Raw genomic sequence first — 20,126 nt, forward strand, 5'->3', positions numbered from 1 at the left:
TCTTGAATGATATTTCAAGTGTTTTGACCAGTCCTCACAGTAAAAACTACATTCTGATCCTCTGTGTGTGTGTGTACACACATATGTGAAATTGAAGCAATACTTAATCTTACTGTGATGCACTCTCATATTTTTCTGTTCTGTTTTATTCTACTCTCTTATTTTTCTGTTCCCTTCCATTGTATTAAAAAAAAACAAAAACTGCTGGCCATTGGCATGATTGGATTGTAACCTGTAGTTTCGAACCCATTGTTTAAGAAGAGTTGGTAAACATTGATATTTTAGAAGCTCTTGTAATTGAGGATCTCATTTTTTTTTTTTTTTAGAGAGAGAGTAGGTATTTCCATGAAATGCGTTCTGATTTTCATCATGTTATTGGTTTCCTCAAATTTAGAAAAGTTTTAGTATGGAGGGATTACTTAATTGCTCTGAGGACTCTGGGAGTGCTTTCTGAATCGAGCACTTAAAGTCATTGTCAAACAGTTGCTTTTCCCCTCCATGCCCTCTTCCCCCACCTTCCAGACAGTCTGCTCTCCGAAGTTGTGCTCTCTGAAGTTTTGACATCTTTTTGTACATGGTGTGAGCCAAGGCTTCATCTGAGATTCTTTCTACTTTACTTGAAAACCTCCTAAATAAAGTATGGAAAGGTTTTTTTATTGATAAATTGGTATTAAAAATGCCATCTTCACCCCCTCCTACTTTAGGTATCTTATGTCACCCTGTCCACCAGAGAAACTTTTTCAAAGGTTGGTCGAGAGCTTTTAGGGGCCATCACAGCTGTTCACCCTGAGATAATTTCTGTCCTTCTGGATAGAGTTCAAGACACCATTGACCAGGTTGGAATGGTAAGAACACTGATTTTGTTTGTGTTGTTTCTGTTTTTTTTGTTGTTTGTTTGTTCATTTAAACCCTAGAGTATTGGAGCAGTGGGAAAAATAGTAAGGTCGTTGGGATGACTGAGTCACACGGGCACAACAGGGTGAAGAAAACATTTATTGTGTCTCAGGTTCACTGTGCCTGCTTGGGGTTGGCCGCTGCTTATAAAAAACTGTGGGTTGTTTCTCTTAATCTCCTCAAAGTGACTTTCCCACCTCCTTCAGTAACAGGTTTGTACTTTAATTATAGCTTATAGTTAATTCATAGTTTTTATTTCATAGTTTTGTTTTGCCTTCATAATTCTTATGTTTTTGTCTTGGAAGAAACAACTCTGATTTAGAAAGAAGCCTTGCTTTAAATCAATCAAAAACAAAATTAGAAGTAATTTAAGTTGAGCTGGATGTATATCGTTTAGTTCTGTCATTTGTCACAATCCCTTTTGTAATCTTTGTGTAGTTTTTAAAAACAACTTTATTGTGATATAATTCACATACCATACAATTCACCTCTTTAAAGTGTACAAGTCAGTGGTTTTTAGTATATTCACATATATGTGTAACTATCACCACAGTTATTTTTAGAACATTTTCATCACCTCAGAAAGAAACCACATACCATTTAGCTGTCAGACTTCCATCCCTTCCAGCCCTGAGCAACCACAGTCTACTTTGTCTCTATAGATTTACCTATTCTGGACATTTTATATAAATGGAATCACAAAATATGTGGTCATTTGTGACTGGCTTCTTTCACTTAGCATAATGTTTTCCAGGTTCATCCATGGCCAAATAGTACTGTATGAGTGTATCATTTTTAAAAACATACATTTACTGAAGATTTTCTTCATCATCTATAATAAGGCTGTAATGAATGAATTTTTCTGACGGCAGGTGGTCATGTGTCATAACTTCAGGAGGAAAGTTTGAAGTTATAGTGTCTTTCTCTGGGCTTATGTTTGCACAGGGCCTTTCCATCTTATAGTCACTGCATCATCCCTGTAGGATAGATGACTGATAACTACTAATACTTCATCACATTCATGAGTGAGCAGATTCAGTGACAGATTGGTTTATGAGACATATTTTTTTCTAAATGAAGAATACATGATATATAATGCTTTACTTGGCAAAGTATATATATATTTTTACATTAAAAGAAATTTAATTGTGGTAAATTATACACAACATGAAACACACGGTATTAACCATTTTTCAGTTAAATGGCATTAAGTACGCTCACATTGTTTTGTTACCTACCGTCACCACCATCCATCCACAGAACTCTTTCATCTTGTAAAACTGAAACTCTGTACCCATTAAAAACTAACTCCCCATTCCCTCCCAGCTCCTGGCAGCCAGTACTCTACTTTCTGTCTCTTTGAGTTTGACTACTCTAGGTACCTCATAGAAGTGGAATCATACAGTATTTGTTCCTTTCTGTATGGCTTCTTTCACTTAGTATTATGACCTCAAGGTTCATGCATGTTATAACATGTGTCAGAATTTCTTCCGTTTTTAAGCCTGAATAATATTCTATTGTATGTATATACCACATTTTGTTTATCCATTCATCTGCTGATGGAACTTGGGTTGCTTCTATCTTTTCGCTATTTGAATTATGCTGCAATGAACATGAGTGTACAAATGTCTCTTTGAGACTCTGCTTTAAATTCTTTTGGGTATGTACTCAGAAGTAGAATTGCTGGTTCATATGTTAATTCTATTTTTAATTTTTTGAGGAAACACCATACTGTTTTCCATAGCAGCGGTACATGGTACTTTTTCTATTTAAGTAAACATTGTATCCCACTGGGATACAATTATATTGAGGTGAAGGGGTTTTCATTTGCAAACAGCAAGTTTTTGGTTGCTCCTTTTTTAGTGATCATCTAATGGAATGATTTCCAAAGACGTCTACAGTGGGTCATATGATTCTTTCAGTTTGATTGAGTTCATGACCTTTTTCTGACAAGTGTTTTTCTGGGTTTGGCCACACTTACATTTTTAATTAGGTCATAATACTTTTAGTAATAAATTGTGCCCAGAAATATTCTTAACAGTGAGTGTACAAATTAGACCCATAAGGTTTTTTAGAGCACATCTTTTAAAAGATGCCCCCACTCTCTGTTTAAATATATGGTTCCTTTGTGTTCTGTGAACTTGCTGACATTTTTGGAGGAACTTATTCAAGCCCCCTTGCCTTCAGATGAACAAGATGGCTTTGAATATTTTTGCTTTGACCTTGGGCTAGTCTGAAATCAGCTCCTAGCTCCAGAGCCTGGGAATGAGCTGTGGCTGTGGACCTAAATATTCATTGACACACCTGGGGTGTGTCTGAAGGTAACTTTTTCTGGAGGCCCAGCAGGAGAGGAACAATCCTTTGTGCTATTTGTAGATGTGTGGGTATTGCTCTGGGTTAGGAATAGTTGTTGATAAGGACCAAGCCTTTGGGGACATCTCAAAGGAAAGAACTCAGGTAAGTTTTGATGACAACCTGCAAATGGATAACATATTTTCCTATTGGTCTTTTTTATAATTTGAAACATGGGTTCACTTCAGAGGACATTCTACTTTAGTTAGTGAAATTCATGCATCTTCCTAACATCCTCTTCAGGTAAAATTAGCGATCTTCTGACTTTCAGTGAAAGCATAAATATATTTTAAAATACACTCTTTAAATTCTGTTTTGTTGGGAATTCTTATTAGGATTCTTTCTTTTTAATCATTTCTTTTTTTGCCTTATTGAATGCACTAGGCTTTTCATTACAATATGGAATAGAGTTAGTAAAAGTGGACATCCTTGTCTTGTTCTTTATCATAGTAGAAAGGGTTCCAAAGTTCACCATTAAGTATAATGCTAGCTGTAGGTTTTTCATTTATACTCTCTGGTAGGCTGAGAAATTTCTACTTCCAGTTTGCTGAATTTTTTTTTTTCCATGAATGGGTATTTACTTGTTTTTTCTTCATCCATTGAGGTGGTCATATGATTTTTATCCTTTTTTCTGTTAATGTGGTGAATTACATTGACTGGTTTTCACATGTTGAACCATCATTGTTTCCTGAAATAAAAACCACTTGATCATGATATATTATTCTTTTTATGTATTGTTAGGTTCAATTTGATAATATTTTTTCTTGAGGGTTTTTGCATATATATTCATGACAGATATTGATCTGTAATTTTATTTTCTTGTTATATCTTTGTTAGGTTTTGGATTTAGGGTCATGTTGGCCTTGTAACACGAGTTGGGAAGCATTTCCTCCTCTTCTGTTTTTTGGAAGAATTTTTGTAAGATTGTTATAATTCTTCCTTGAATGTTTGATAGAGTTTACCAGTGAAATCATCTGGGCCTAGGGTTTTCTTCGTGTTTTGATAACGAATTCAAAATTTTAAACAGATACAGATTTTTATTTTTTTCTGAGTCAATTGGTTAAGTTATGTTTGTTTTTATTTAAAACATCTTTATTGGAGTATAATTGCTTTACAATGGTGTGTTAGTTTCTGCTTTATAACAAAGTGAATCAGCTATACATATACATATATTTATGTTTTTAAAGGGATTTTTCCATTTCATCTAACTAGTTGAATTTACTGGCAAAGAGTTTTTGTAATGTTCCCATTTTAATGTCCCTGAGATCTTTCTTGGTAGCTTCACTTTTATTCTTGATGTGTAGATATATGCTATACCGTTATTTATTTATTTTTTTTGCGGTACGCGGGCCTTTCACTGTTGTGGCCTCTCCCATTGCGGAGCACAGGCTCCGGACGCGCAGGCGCAGCGGCCATGGCTCACGGGCCCAGCCGCTCTGCGGCATGTGGCATCTTCCCGGACCGGGGCACGAACCCGTATCCCCTGCGTCGGCAGGCGGACTCTCAACCACTGCGCCATCAGGGAAGCCCCTATACCATTATTTTGTGTAGCTGGGGATAGTTGGTTTTCTGGACAGATCTCATTGCTATACTCATTGTTCTAGTACCATTATTTTGTTCTTTTTGTCAGATGCTTACAGGCTAAAGAAGTATTTTTCTATTTGTTAGATTGCTAGTTTACCATTTTATTCAGCATATTCAAGACCTTTATTGACAAATCCTTCTGAAAATTTAGCTAACTGCACACACACACTACACATGCAAAGGAAAGAAAGGATCTTTTTAAAATTCATTCGTTCTACTCGTCTTTCAAATTTTTTTTCCCGTTCTTTCAAATTTTGTTTTGCCTCCAATTTGGAGTAGTGCAGGAACCTAAAAAATGCTTGGTTATATGTTCTAGAGCTGAATTGTCCAATACAGTAACCACCAGGCATATGTGACTATAGACCCTTGTAATGTGGCTCATCCAAATTATGATGTGCTGGAAGTGTAAAACACTCACTGGGTTTCCAAGGCTTAGTATGAACAAAAGAATAACGTATCTCAGTAATCTTTTGTGATGACTACATGTTGGAATACTATTTTGGACATACTGGATTGAATGATATATATTGTTAAAATTAATTTTACTTATTTCTTTTGACTTTTAAAAATAGCTATTAGAAAAATAAAAATTACACGTGTGGTTTGCATTAGATTTCCATTGGACAGCACTATTCTAGACATTATTTATGAACTGCTCTTCTGATTAGTCTTACTTAAACCAAACTGTATTAAGTGAACCCAGATTTATCTTAATTTGCACATGGATATGTTATTTAAAAGTGGTGCTATGGACTTTTTGTACAGGATTTTAAAAAGCTTTTATTATATAATCTTTCAAATATATAAAAAGTAGAGAACAATATAATGAATTGCTATGTACCTATCATCCAGTTTCAACAAATACCAACTCTTGGTTGATCTTGTTTCATCTTTACCCCCATCCACTCCTTGTATCTTCTTCCTAGAATGCTTTTTTATTCCTAGAATGCTTTGAAGCTAATAGAAATAATTTTTTAAATGATGTAGAAGAAATAATTATTTAAAGTGCTAAGTCTTTTTGTAAAATGAATGACTTTCCACTGATTTATCATGACTTTAAATTTGGATCTTACTATGGTGATTTTTTTTAATGGAAGTGTACCAGTTTACATACGAAAAAAAGCTTGACCTTTACAAAGGATTGCAAAATGTGCTTTTGGTGTATCATTAGTTTTAATATTCATTTGATTTGGTTGTTCATTTCACTGTCTAAAAAGCAAAACCCCACTTCCTTTTGGAGAAAAATTTTGTAAGCACTTTAATAATATAGTATTGTAGTAATACAGGATTGTCCTTAAGTCTTGATTTTAATTATTATCATTTTCTTTTAAATAAGGTTTCTTTATACTTGTTTAAAGAACTACCTTTGTATCTTTGGCGACCTTCTGCCTCCGAGATAGCTGTGATTCGGGATTGGTTATTCAATTACAACCTGACAACGGTGAAGAATAAATTGGCCTGTGTTATTCTAGAAGGACTAAATTGGGGATTTGGCGAACAGGTATGTATTAAAACCGTTCCCTAGAGACTGGAGGGTCCACACACATCAGTTTCAAAGAAACATTTTCTCAAAACATTAACATTTTTGAGTATCATTTGCAAGGTCTGCAAATTCTTTTAGCTGCATCAGAGTTTAGGATCTTCTCTAATTAGTTCTGTTTTGCAGAGTGAGCATCCTGTAAGTGAAGATAAATTGCTCCACACTGAAAATTCTTCCCTTTTTCCTTGGATCATTTGTTTCTGTTGTTTTATTTCTGGATATTTACTGCAGTTCCTCCTAATTGCCACTCTTAACTCTGGTCCTTTTTCCTTGTACTTTTTTTTTTTTTTTTTTTTTTTTGCGGTACGCGGGCCTCTCACTGTTGTGGCCTCTCCCGTTGCGGAGCACAGGCTCCGGACGCGCAGGCTTAGCGGCCATGGCTCACGGGCCCAGCCCCTCCGCGGCATGCGGGATCTTCCCGGACCGGGGCACGAACCCACGTCCCCTGCATCGGCAGGCGGACTCTCAACCACTGCACCACCAGGGAAGCCCTCCTTGTACATTTTGTATTGTGTGTCATTGCCAGACTTGTCTTCCGAAACACTGTGTACTGGTTAAGAGCCTGAGCTCTGAGCCAGCCTGCCTGGGTTCTGATCCCAGCTCTGCCACCTCCTGGCTGTGTGACCCTGAGCAAGCTTCCTGAACTCTCTAGGCCTCAGTTGCTCATCTGTAAGCATTCACATTAACAGGCTTACCTCAGAGGGCTGTTGTAAGGTTTCAGCAAGCTAGGACACGTAAAACATTGAGGACAGTTCTAGGCACATGTTAAGGTCTTAGTGGTGGTAGTTTTTGTTCATAATAGTTTATTGTTATTAAGAGTTTGCTACCTATCATATGTCTCCAAAGATGCAATATCAAGGCATTTTGACTGTTAAGATCTTTCTGCCTTCTTACCCTAGGCCTCATTAGTTAGCTTCTTGATCAGAATGTTTAAACATTTTAAAGGGAAAATGGAAGAGAACTCAGCCCTCTCTAACTATCTGCCAGCTTTTGTTCTGAGCGAGTCATCTAGTCCTCTCAGCCGTCTTGTGTGCTTGGCATGAACATGACCCCTGTTGTACAGATGAGGAAACTGAAACCAGGGAGCTTTTCCTCCAGGGTGTCCCTGACCACCTTGTCTGCTCATGGTCTCATCGGGGTCTTTTCTCACTCAAGTGCTGGTGGGTGAGAGCTGCAAGGGGCTCTTCTCCACCTTCGCCTTCTCTGACTTGTGAACAGAAGCCCCAGCCCCCCTCTTCCAGAGAGCTGCATGCACGGTCTCCTCGAGTGTCTCCTCGTTCATTTAAAGTAGCAACTCTTTTTTTTTAATAAATAAATTTATTTATTTTATTTATTTATTTTGGGCTGCCTTTGGTCTTCGTTGCTGTGCACGGGCTTTCTCTAGTTGTGGCGAGTGGGGACTACTCTTCGTTGCCGTGCGCAGGCTTCTCATTGCAGTGGCTTCTCTTGTTGCGGAGCACAGGCTCTAGGCATGCGGGCTTCAGTAGTTGTGGCACACGGGCTCAGTAGTTGTGGCACGTGGGCTCTAGAGCGCAGGCTCAGTAGTTGTGGCGCACGGGCTTAGTTGCTCCGCGGCATGTGGGATCTTCCCAGACCAGGGCTCGAACCTGTATCCCCTGCGTTGGCAGGCGTATTCTTAACCACTGCGCCACCAGGGAAGCCCTCTCCTTGTTCTTTTGTTAGCGTTCGGAAAGTGCTCTTCTCTCGGAGGCTTAGGGCATGTATTTCTTCAGGCTGTAAAGGAAGATTGGGTGGGAAATTTGGTAGGCAACTTCAAGTTCCTGAAGGAGTATTTTACCTGTGCTGTTGAGTATTTTTTTTATTTTCACTGATGACAGAACAAGAAAAGGGAATGTAGACTTAAATTATTAAGTATCTTTCTGTTTAGTTAATAATAATTCAACATCTTCCTGGTTCTTAACAATGCCCTTAAACTTGTAACCCAAAGTATTTATGGAGATTTTAGGGTGGGGGTTGGGGGTTGCATTCAAAGATACCTTTTATGACTGGGATTGGGGATGACTCGGGCTCACACCTAACTGGTGCAGTGTAGTGGTTCTTTAAAGATTTCAATTCTTTTTCCTATTGTCATTTTATAATTTCATTGTTAGGGGGTGTGAGCTTTGGAAAATTAAACTTCTGCATCCAAGGTTCTTTTTTACTATCCTGACTAATCTTTTAGTTCAAAGGTATAACCAAAAAAAATCAAGATGACATGTTTGTGATGATTTTTCTCTTTAAAAGGGGACTCTTCATCTGGATCAAGCAGTCCATGCTGAAGTAGCTTTAATGATTCTTGAGGCGTACCAGAAGTACCTTGCACAGAAGCCGTATGCTGGGTTTCTTTCTGAAAGTATGAAGCAGGTATTTCCTTCTTTTATGTATTGAGGACGTAAACCTTTATGATAAATGACCTGGGTGGATAAAGTTACAATATTTACCCTTAGGTTTCCTAAGAACATTTCTGGCAATTTAAGATATTGAAATTGAGTTCTGTGGTTGGAGAAAGATTTTTCTTTAAGAAGTAGCCTCCATATGACCATTTTAGTATTACGGAATTTGAGTTGAGCTACAGCGGTGTGCTGGTGCTGGCTCATACCGGCTTGGAGAACTGATTGTTACATTTTTAGGAACTTTGCAGGTCTGATTGTTAACCTGCTGGTGGCTTGAAGTTGACCATGGTGGGAGTTTTTATGCTACCAAAGTGGGCAAACCCTTATAAATCGGCCTCCATGCTCCAACTGGTTGTTAAATTTTTTTACCAGCACATGATTTGTTGCATACCAACTTTCATATTATTACTCTTGCTTGAGCAGACCCAGATCAGGTTCACAAAGTGACTAGCAAATAATCAGAAGTCAGCTGTGAGTGAGAAACTGCTTTAATTTAGCGCTGTAAACACGGAGTACCAGTAAGCATTATGTCCTTTTTTTTTTTTTTTTTTTTTGGTACGCCGGCCTCTCACGGTTGTGGCCTCTCCGCCTCTCTCGTTGCGGAGCACGGGCTCCGGACGCGCAGGCTCAGCGGCCATGGCTCACGGGCCCAGCCGCTCCGCGGCATGTGGGATCTTCCCGGATTGGGGCATGAGCCCGTGTCCCCTGCATCGGCAGGCGGACTCCCAACCGCTGCGCCACCAGGGAGGCCCTATGTCCTTTCTTTTGACGGCATTGTTGATCACAAAAAGAGATGGGTGGGTGAGCTTACTGATTTAATGTGTATGTGACTAATGTGGTTTCAAATAAATAATTGTTTTAGGTTTCATATTTGGCCAGTATTGTTCGATATGGAGAGACACCTGAGACCTCATTTAACCAATGGGCCTGGAACTTGATCTTGAGGTTAAAACTGCACAAAAATGATTATGGAATACAGCAGAATTGTGCAACTCTTCTGTTCTCCAGCACTGTGCCTGAAGTGACAGAGTCACCCACGTTTCATCCTCTCTTGAAGGCTGTTAAGGCGGGCATGCCCATTGGCTGTTATCTGGCCTTAGCTATGACGGCCGTGGGCCACAGGTACAGTGTTTGTGTTGAACTTCTAGGGTTGCTGAACCTTGTAGTCAGTGATTCTGGAATCTCATCTTTCACATCCCAAGGTCTGAGGCCTCCATCAAATCTATCTAGGGGTAATCAGGGCCAAATAATAAGCCTCGATTAATAGCTTATCATGGGGAAGTGCTGCCTAAATTCATATAACATGGATTTGTAACAGAAAATCACCTTGTTGCATTATCAAGAGAGTTATACCTATCATCCAGCGTGGAATTTTTATGTCAACAGTAGACAGAGTCTCTTCCTCAGAATAGTGATCAAATAAAAATAATTGGTCACTTGTACCGAATTTTGTTCAAAGTGATGGCAGCCCAACCCAGCCTTCCCAGGTATAAAGGAAGCTAACCCTAAACCTACCCAAGGGGATGAAATGCCTTATCATGTCAAGTGCCTCTCTTGTATGAGCCCATAGCTGTGTCTGTTTCTTCCATTGTAGCATTTATCACACTATAACGTAGTTGTCTGTTTAATTTTATTGGAGACATTCTATGAGGTTAGGACTCAGGAACCATATTTGTCTTGTGGTATTTTATCCCTAGTGATGAAGACTGAATCTGGTGCAGTAAGTAAGTGAATGCATGAATTCTCAGTTGGTTAAAAATCCTTTTCATTAAGGATCATTTTCCTACAATGTATTAATTTTATTTAGCCTATCCAGTTTTCTAAAACATCTTTGGCCGATACTTTCTTCGAGATGTTTCCTGCTTCTTAAGGTGGGCTTGTATTGCTATAAACTTCCCCCTTAGAACTGCTTTTGCTGCATCCCACAGGTTTTGGGTCGTTGTGTCTCCATTGTCATTTGTTTCTAGGTATTTTTTGATTTCCTCTTTGATTTCTTCAGTGATCACTTCATTATTAAGTAGTGTATTGTTTAGCCTCCATGTGTTTGTATTTTTTACAGATCTTTTCCTGTAATTGATATCTAGTCTCATGGCGTTGTGGTCAGAAAAGATACTTGATACAATTTCAATTTTCTTAAATTTACCAAGGCTTGATTTGTGACCCAAGATATGATCTATCCTGGAGAATGTTCCATGAGCACTTGAGAAAAATGTGTATTCTGTTGTTTTTGGATGGAATGTCCTATAAATATCAATTAACTCCATCTCGTTTAATGTATCATTTAAAGCTTGTGTTTCCTTATTTATTTTCATTTTGGATGATCTGTCCATTGGTGAAAGTGGGGTGTTAAAGTCCCCTACTATGAATGTGTTACTGTCGATTTCCCCTTTTATGGTTGTCAGTATTTGCCTTATGTATTGAGGTGCACCTATGTTGGGTGCATAAATATTTACAATTGTTATATCTTCCTCTTGGATCGATCCCTTGATCATTATGTAGTGTCCTTCTTTGTCTCTTCTAATAGTCTTTGTTTTAAAGTCTATTTTGTCTGATATGAGAATTGCTACTCCAGCTTTCTTTTGGTTTCCATTTGCATGAAATACCTTTTTCCATCCCCTTACTTTCAGTCTGTATGTGTCTCTAGGTCTGAAGTGGGTCTCTTGTAGACAGCAAATATATGGGTCTTGTTTTTGTATCCATTCAGCCAATCTGTGTCTTTTGGTGGGAGCATTTAGTCCATTTACATTTAAGGTAATTATTGATATGTGTGTTCCTATTCCCATTTTCTTAATTGTTTTGGGTTCGTTATTGTAGGTCCTTTCCTTCTTTTGTGTTTCTTGCCTAGAGAAGTTCCTTTAGCAGTTGTTGTAGAGCTGGTTTGGTGGTGCTGAACTCTCTCAGCTTTTGCTTGTCTGTAAAGGTTTTAATTTCTCCATCAAATCTGAATGAGATCCTTGCTGGGTAGAGTAATCTTGGTTGCAGGTTTTTCTCCTTCAACACTTTCAATATGTCCTGCCACTCCCTTCTGGCTTGCAGAGTTTCTGCTGAAAGATCAGCTGTTAACCTTATGGGGATTCCCTTGTGTGTTATTTGTTGTTTTTCCCTTGCTGCTTTTAATATGTTTTCTTTGTATTTAATTTTTGACAATTTGATTAATATGTGTCTTGGCGTATTTCTCCTTGGATTTATCCTGTATGGGACTCTCTGTGCTTCCTGGACTTGATTAACGATTTCTTTTCCCATATTAGGGAAGTTTTCAACTATAATCTCTTCAAATATTTTCTCAGTCCCTTTCTTTTTCTCTTCTTCTTCTGGAACCCCTATAATTCGAATGTTGGTGCGTTTAATGTTGTCCCAGAGGTCTCTGAGGCTGTCCTCAGTTCTTTTCATTCTTTTTTCTTTATTCTGCTCTGCAGTAGTTATTTCCACTATTTTATCTTCCAGGTCACTTATCCGTTCTTCTGCCTCAGTTATTCTGCTATTGATCCCATCTAGAGTACTTTTAATTTCATTTATTGTGTTGTTCATCGTTGCTTGCTTCATCTTTAGTTCTTCTAGGTCCTTGTTAACTGATTCTTGCAATTTGTCCATTCTATTGTCCATTCTATCTCCAAGATTTCGGATCAACCTTACTATCATTCTGAATTCTTTTTCAGGTAGACTGCCTATTTCCTCTTCATTTGTTAGGTCTGGTGGGTTTTTATCTTGCTCCTTCATCTGCTGTGTGTTTTTCTGTCTTTTCATTTTGCTTATCTTACTGTGTTTGGGGTCTCCTTTTTTGCAGGCTGAAGGTTCGTAGTTCCTGTTGTTTTTGGTGTCTGTCCCCAGTGGCTAAGGTTGGTTCAGTGGGTTGTGTAGGCTTCCTGGTGGAGGGTACTAGTGCCTGTGTTCTGGTGGATGAGGCTGGATCTTGTCTTTCTGGTGGGCAGGTCCACGTCTGGTGGTGTGTTTTGGGGTGTCTGTAGACTTACTATGATTTTGGGCAGCCTCTCTGCTAATGGGTGGGGTTGTGTTCCTGTCTTGCTAGTTGTTTGGCATAGGGTGTCCAGCACTGTAGCTTGCTGGTCGTTGAGTGAAGCTGGGTGCTGGCGTTGAGATGGAGATCTCTCGGAGATTTTTGCTGTTTGATATTATGTGCAGCTGGGAGGCCTCTTGTGGACCAGTGTCCTGAAGTTGGCTCTCCCACCTCAGAGGCACAGCACTGAGTCCTGGCTGCAGCACCAAGAGCCTTTCATCCACAGGGCTCCTTAATTTGGGATGATTCGTTGTCTATTCAGGTATTCCACAGATGCAGGGTATATCAAGTTGATTGTGGAGCTTTAATCCGCTGCTTCTGAGGCTGCTGGGAGAGATTTCCCTTTCTCTTCTTTGTTCTGACAGTTCCCAGGGGCTCAGCTTTGGATTTGGCCCCGCCTGTGCGTGTAGGTCGCCGGAGGGCGTCTGTTATTTGCTTAGACAGGACGAGGTTAAAGGAGCCGCTGATTCGGAGGCTCTGGCTCACCCAGGCCGGGGGGTAGGGAGGGTCACGGAGTGCGGGGCGGGCCTGCAGCGGCAGAGGCCGGCGTGACGCTGCAGCCTGAGGCGCGCCGTGCGCTCTCCCGGGGAGCCGTCCCTGGATCCCGGGACCCTGGCAGTGGCGGGCTGCACAGGCTCCCCGGAAGGGCGTGTGGCCAGTGACCTGTGTTCGCACACAGGCCTCCTGGCGGCGGCAGCAGCGGCCTTAGCGTCCCATGTCCGTCTCTGGGCTCTGCACTCTTAGCCGCGGCTCGCGCCCGTCCCTGGAGCTCTCTCAAGCAGCGTTCTTAATCCCCTCTCCTCGTGCACCAGGAAACAAAGAGGGACGTAAAAGTCTCTTGCCTCTTCGGCAGGTCCAGACCCCTCCCTGGACTCTCTCCCGGCCAGCCGCGGCGCACCAACGCCCTGCAGGCTGTGTTCACGCCGCCAACCTCAGTCCTCTCCCGGCGCTCCGACAAAAGCCGGAGCCTCAGCTCCCAGTCCCGCCCGCCCCGGCGGGCGAGCAGACAAGCCTCTCGGCTGGTGAGTGCCGGTCGGCCCGATCCTCTGCGCTGGAATCTGTCCGCTTTGCCCTCCGCACCCCTGTTGCTGTGCTCTCCTCCGCGGCTCCCAAGCTCCCCCACTCCGCCTCCCGAAGTCTCCACCCGCGAAGGGGCTTCCTAGTGTGTGGACACTTTTCCTCCTTCACAGCTCTCTCCCGCTGGTGCAGGACCCGTCCCTATCCTTTTGTCTCTGTTTAGTTTTTTCTTTTGCCCTAACCAGGTACGTGGGGGGTTCCTTGCCTTTTGGGAGGTCTGAGGTCTTCTGCCAGCGTTCAGTAGGTGTTTTGTAGGAGTTGCTCCACGCGTAGATGTATTTCTGGTGTATCTGTGGAGAGGAAGGTGATCTCCGCGTCTTACTCTTCTGCCATCTTCCCGGAAGTGGCCGATACTTTCTGATTCTTGTGTTTTAGATTCACTGTAACACCTTTTTAGCAACCTGATTTAAACATCTTCTTCCACATTCAGTATATTTTCAGTGGGATGCCAGTTGTCCTATGAGCTATTAGTGTTCAGCCTGTGCTGTGAAATAGGAGAGGTATGGAATTGTTAGATAGCTGTCCTCAGGTTGTTGACAGCTTAGTGGACACGGGAGACATAAAACAATTGGCAGTACTGAAGAATATAATCATGGGCTGGATGATATGAATAGAGCTCTGGTTCTTAATCCTGACCACCATTTAGAATCACTTTTGCAGTGATTCTAAAACTACCAATACAGGGAAGAGAGTGAGAATCCTGATCTAACTGATCTAGGGGCCAGTTCTCCAGGTGATTCTAATGTACAGCCTAGATTGGAACCTCTTAAGAGTATGGGCAGAAAGAATTTAAAGTAAGGAGAGATCACTAGAGCAGGATACCCTCATGGAGGAGCTAAGCTTTGGAGAGGAGTCTTTTTTTTTTTTTTTCCTGCGGTACGTGGGCCTCTCACTGTTGTGGCCTCTCCCGTTGCGGAGCACAGGCTCCGGACGCGCAGGCTCAGCAGCCATGGCTCACGGGCCTAGCCGCTCCACAGCATGTGGGATCTTCCCGGACAGGGTCACGAACCCGTGTCCCCTGCATGGGCAGGTGGACTTTCAACCACTGCGCCACCAGGGAAGCCCAGGAGTCTTATTAATTAGAGATGTCCTGGGCTAAGGAGCAGAGTAGTGACTCTTACCTTCCCCTGGTGATCAGTGCCCACGGTGTTGAAGATTCTGCCCAAGGACCACCCACCCCTGCCCTGCAGCACCTGTGCCTTCTGAGCTGGGTGCTTAAGGTGTAATCGTTTCTCCTCCTCCTTTGGGACTGTGTGTTCCTTAATGGTAGGAACATGGTAGGGGCATTGTCTTGATATCTCCAGAACTTGTACTTTGTAGGTATTTCTTTTTTTTTCCTTCCAGTTTTATTGAGATATAATTGACATACAGCACTGTATAAATTTAAGGTGTATGGCATAATGATTTGACTTACATATATCATGAAATGTATAGTTCAGTGAACATCCGGCGTCTCATATAGATGCAAAATTAAAGAAATAGGAAGAATAGGGAGGATGGGAAGGAGGCTCAAGAGGGAGAGAATATGGGTATATATGTATGGCTGATTTACTTTGTTATACAGCAGAAATTAACACAGTATTATGAAACAATTATACTCCAATAAAGATCTATTAAAAAAAAAGAAATAGGAAAGATTTTTTTTTTCTTGTGATGAGAACATTTGGGATTTACTCTCTTAACAACTTTTATATATAATGTACACCAGTGTTAATTATGTTATCATGTACATTACAGTATATCCCTAGTATTTATTTATCTGATAACTGGAAGATTGTACCTTTTGACCACCTTTATCCAATTTCCCCTCCCTCCACCCCCCACCTCCCCCCAGCCTCTAGTAACCACAAATCTGATCTCTTCTTCTGTGAGTTTGTTTGTTTTATATATTTATTTATTTTTGGCTGCGTTGGGTCTTCATTGCTGCACGCGGGCTTTCTCTAGTTGCAGCGAGTTGGCTGCTCATTGCAGTGGCTTCTCTTGTTGCAGAGCATGAGCTCTAAGCACGCAGGCTTCAGTAGTTGTGGCTCACAGGCTCAAGAGTGCAGGCCCAGTAGTTGTGGCGCACGGGCTTAGTTGCTCTGCGGCATGTGGGATCTTCCCAGACCAGGGATTGAACCCATGTCCCCTGTATTGGCAGGTGGATTCTTAACCACTGCACCACCAGGGAAGCCCTGTTTATTTGTTTTTGAAGTATAACTGACCTACAACACTATGTTAGTTCCTGTCACACAACATAGGGATTCAACATTTCTGTACATTTCTAACTGATCACCCGATAAGGCTGGTTACGATATGTCACCATACAAAAATAATACATAATTATTGACTGTATTCTCCACATTGTACATTTCATACCCATAACTCATGTATTTTGCAATTGGAAGTTTGTACCTCTTAACCTTCCTCACTTATTTCTTCCTCCCCACCCCCCACCTCCCCTCCATATTTCATTCCACCAGATATCTGTCTGGCTGGGTGGAGGTGGGGGGGAGGGAAAGGGAAGTGTTGACAAAACCCTCCTGGCTGAAGCCTGTGTTTCCTGTTGGTGAATGGAGGTCACCAGGTAATTATGGACAAATTTGAAAGCCAGTTAAAGAGGGCAGAATTGATGTACTAGGAAGGGGAGAGATGTTATATAGGCCCTTTGGAAGGCACTCTTTTTTTTTTTTTTTTCGGTACGTGGGCCTCTCATTGCTGTGGCCTCTCCTGTTGTGGAGCACAGGCTCCGGATGCGCAGGCTCAGCGGCCATGGCTCACGGCCCCGCCGCTCCGCGGCATGTGGGATCTTCCCGGACCGGGGCACGAACCCGTGTCCCCTGCATCGGCAGGCGGACTCTCAACCACTGTGCCACCAGGGAAGCCCTGGAAGGCACTCTTTACATCATTTCTAGTAGCTCTAGTGTCATTCACAGTTTCCTGTACCTCAGGTTCCTCATCTATGAAATGAGAATAATAATAGTATCAGACTTACTTTATGAGGCTTAAGTGAGTTATAAGACGTTTAACATGCTTAGAACAGTGTCTGGTATGTGGATTCTTTGAGTGTAGTACTCTGAACTTAATCGTTTCATGATTTCTCTAATTATATTTATTCTGGAACTGTAGCTCTTTATTCACTAATACTGCTGTGTGTCCTCTCTAAAATAAATAATGGTTTAGTGCTGATTCCTGAATCCTGAGTGGGTGTGAGGGTGAGAGTGTTTCTTTTTGGGGCTGAACTCCACTGTGGTCATCTGGGATGATTCTAGAACTAACTTAAAACAATCTTATGAATGGGCTTAGGATTGGGGGCAGAGTGTAAAGGACATAAGTTGTACATGAATATAAAGTCATAGATAATACAGAGAACAATAGTCAAAAAAAATCACCCAGAATCTTTCTCATCGTAATAAAACATTGCTTATTTTTCTGTTTATTTTTATTCAGTATGTTTTCCTTGGATCTTTTTTAGAGCTGTACTACATGCATAATTTTATATATCCTTTGTTTTTTACTTCTAATATTGTAAATGTTTCCCTTAGGGCATAATCTTTGCATTATTCCTTTTATTTTTTGAAAAGATTTTTTTCCCCCAGAATTAAAGCAGTGTAACCAAACTATAGAATTAGGAAAATGGAGGAAAAAACCACTCTTTTTTACCACTCCAACACAATGAGCATTTTAGTGTGACATTATCCCTGTTTTTTCCCTGTCTGTACAGTATAACTCTCCTTTACTAGTAGTTATAGTTAGAAGTATAAAGTTTTGTTTTTTCCTAGTATCATTTTAGCAGAAATATTTTTCCATATTGCCCTTGGCCATCATATGCATACTTTTAAGATAATTCTGTAATATTCCCATTGAATGGATTTTTCCAGAATTTACATTAAGTCATTTATGCCTCTGAGTTTACAATTATGAATAATTCTGAAAATTACATTTTTACATGGATCATCTGTCATATTTTCTTCCATATTTGAGATTATTTCTTAAGGATAGATTCTCTGAAGAGTCAAAAAAATAAGCAAATTTCTAGGCCACATTGATTTCAGAAAAATTCTGCCAGATTATACAGACAGATTGAGCTCATTTTTGAATCTTTGCTATAATACCTTGTGGGACTACGTAGACAATGAGAGCCCCATGACTCTTAGAAGAAGCACCATTTGAGAAGCAAAGTGGCCAGGGCTCTGGACTAGAAATTTGCAAACCTGGGTCCTCAATTTGACCCTATACCAGGAAACTGTGTGAATTGGGCCATGATACTTCACCTTTCTTTCGTATAAAATGATAATATAGATGAACTTTTAGGTTCCTTTGTACTTCTAGAGTTCTGATTCTAGCATTTCTGTGTGAAGTTTGGGTATGCATAAATGGGTTGGAGACCTGAGATAATCTGGGTAGCGTGTAGTATGATAGTGCATTGGAAGAACATCAGTTTATGAACTGGCTACCTCGTATGCTCATTGCCTTTTTCTTTTTCCATAGCATTGAGAAGTTCTGTGCAGAAGGCATCCCACTCTTGGGGATTCTGGTCCAGTCGAGGCATTTGAAAACAGTGGTCCATGTCCTGGATAAGATTCTGCCTTTGTTCTACCCTTGCCAGTATTACCTTCTAAAGAATGAGCAGTAAGTGGAGAACAGCCCAGCGAGTACAAAATGACTATGTTCTCTGGTTTCTCAAGTATAATATAGGGAATGATATTTCAATAGTGTATTTTTTATGAGGCAGAAAACTTCCTGCCTATTTTAGAATGCAGAGTGATGAACAGTGACTCTAATAATGATTCTAGTTTTATTGTCATGAAAGATACTTCCCTTTGTCATTTAATTTTGGATTGCTTATAGCTTATTAGTATTGAAAAGGGTGGTGGTTTCCATGAAACTGGGAATAGTGCTTCTGACCTTGAGCAGCAAATGGCTTTGCTGTTGTAGCAATAGCAAAACACGTTGCTTTTAATTGCAGTGTGCATGGGGCAGTATTATAAACAGAGAAGATACACAGGGAGGTGCTCATCACATGAGACACTGATAATCTTGTGGAGAAAATAAGACTTCTGAGGTAATCACAAAGTTATGAAGCAAAATATTGGCAAGGCCATGCTAGGGCCTATAGATTGCATTTGCATTATAGTTGACCCTTGAACCACACGGGTTTGAACTGTGCAGGTCCACTTATACGAGGATATATTTTAATAAATACACTGGAAAGTTTTTTGGAGATTTGTGACAATTTGAAAAAACTCACAGATGAACTAATGTAGCCTATAAATATTGAAAAAAATTAAGAAAAAAGTATGTCATGAATGTATAAAATAAATGTAGATACTATTCTTTCATCTACTACCATAAAATATACACAAATCTATTATAAAAAGTTAAAATTTATCAAAACTTACACACACAAACACAGACCATACATGATGCCATTCATGGTTGAGAGAAATATAAACAGACATAAAAGGTGCAGTATTAAATTACAGCTGCATACTGTACTACTGTAATAATTTTGTAGCCACCTCCTGTTGCCATGAAGGTGAGCTCAAGTGTTGAGTATCCGCCTAACATGCTTTGCGACGCTAATCTTCTCCGACTGAGCAGTTTGTCTCTCCAGTAAATTGTGCATCACAGTAAAAAGTGACCTCTTACGGCTCTCGCGTCATTTTCATTGTGTTTAGTGCCTTAAATAACACCATGGGACCCATATGAAGTGCCTCTAATGATTCTGGAAGTGCTCCCAAGAAGCAGAGAAAAGTCATGACATTACAAGAAAAAGTTGAATTGCATGATATGTACCATAGATTGAAGTCTGCAGCTGCACTTCCTGTCATTTCAAGATAAATGAATCCAGAGTAGGAACCATTGTAAAAAAAAGAAAAGGAAATTCATGAAGCTGTCACTGTTGTACTTTTTGTGAAATACCTTTTTATCTCATATTGAAAATGTAGCTTTTGTGTGAGTGCAGGATGGCTATAAGAAAGGCATACCTGTAGACCCTAATATGATTAGAGAAAAATCAAAGTCATTTTATGATAACTTAAAGCAAAAGGAAGGTGAAAGATCTAAAGCTGAAGAATTTAATGCCAGCACAGGATGGTTTGATAATTTTAGAAAGAAATTTGGCTTAAAAAATGTCAAGATAACAGGAGAAGCAGCTTCTGTCAACCAGGAGGCAGCAGATGAGTTCCCAGATGCCATTACAAAAATCATCGAGGAGAAAGGATATCTGCCGGAGCAGGTTTTTTTTTTTTTTTTTTTTTTTTTTTTTGCAGTACGCGGGCCTCTCACT

The 20,126-nt window shown here is 40.4% G+C and overlaps 1 protein-coding gene across 4 annotated transcripts in view; it reads left to right on the forward strand.

Moving 5' to 3' along the window:
- The window catches only part of EPG5 (ectopic P-granules 5 autophagy tethering factor), a 134,357-nt gene that overhangs the window by 35,050 nt on the left and 79,181 nt on the right, over nucleotides 1-20,126 (forward strand). For all 4 annotated transcript variants that reach the window (XM_079941983.1, XM_079941984.1, XM_079941985.1 and 1 more), the window contains exons 13-17: nucleotides 705-845; nucleotides 6,167-6,331; nucleotides 8,615-8,734; nucleotides 9,626-9,885; nucleotides 18,326-18,466. In XM_079941983.1, the coding sequence (XP_079798109.1) occupies nucleotides 705-845; nucleotides 6,167-6,331; nucleotides 8,615-8,734; nucleotides 9,626-9,885; nucleotides 18,326-18,466 (827 nt within the window). The remainder of the gene's footprint in view (nucleotides 1-704; nucleotides 846-6,166; nucleotides 6,332-8,614; nucleotides 8,735-9,625; nucleotides 9,886-18,325; nucleotides 18,467-20,126) is intronic.

Source organism: Stenella coeruleoalba (genome assembly GCF_951394435.1).
Source record: "Stenella coeruleoalba genome assembly, chromosome: 14".
NCBI lineage: Eukaryota > Metazoa > Chordata > Mammalia > Artiodactyla > Delphinidae > Stenella > Stenella coeruleoalba.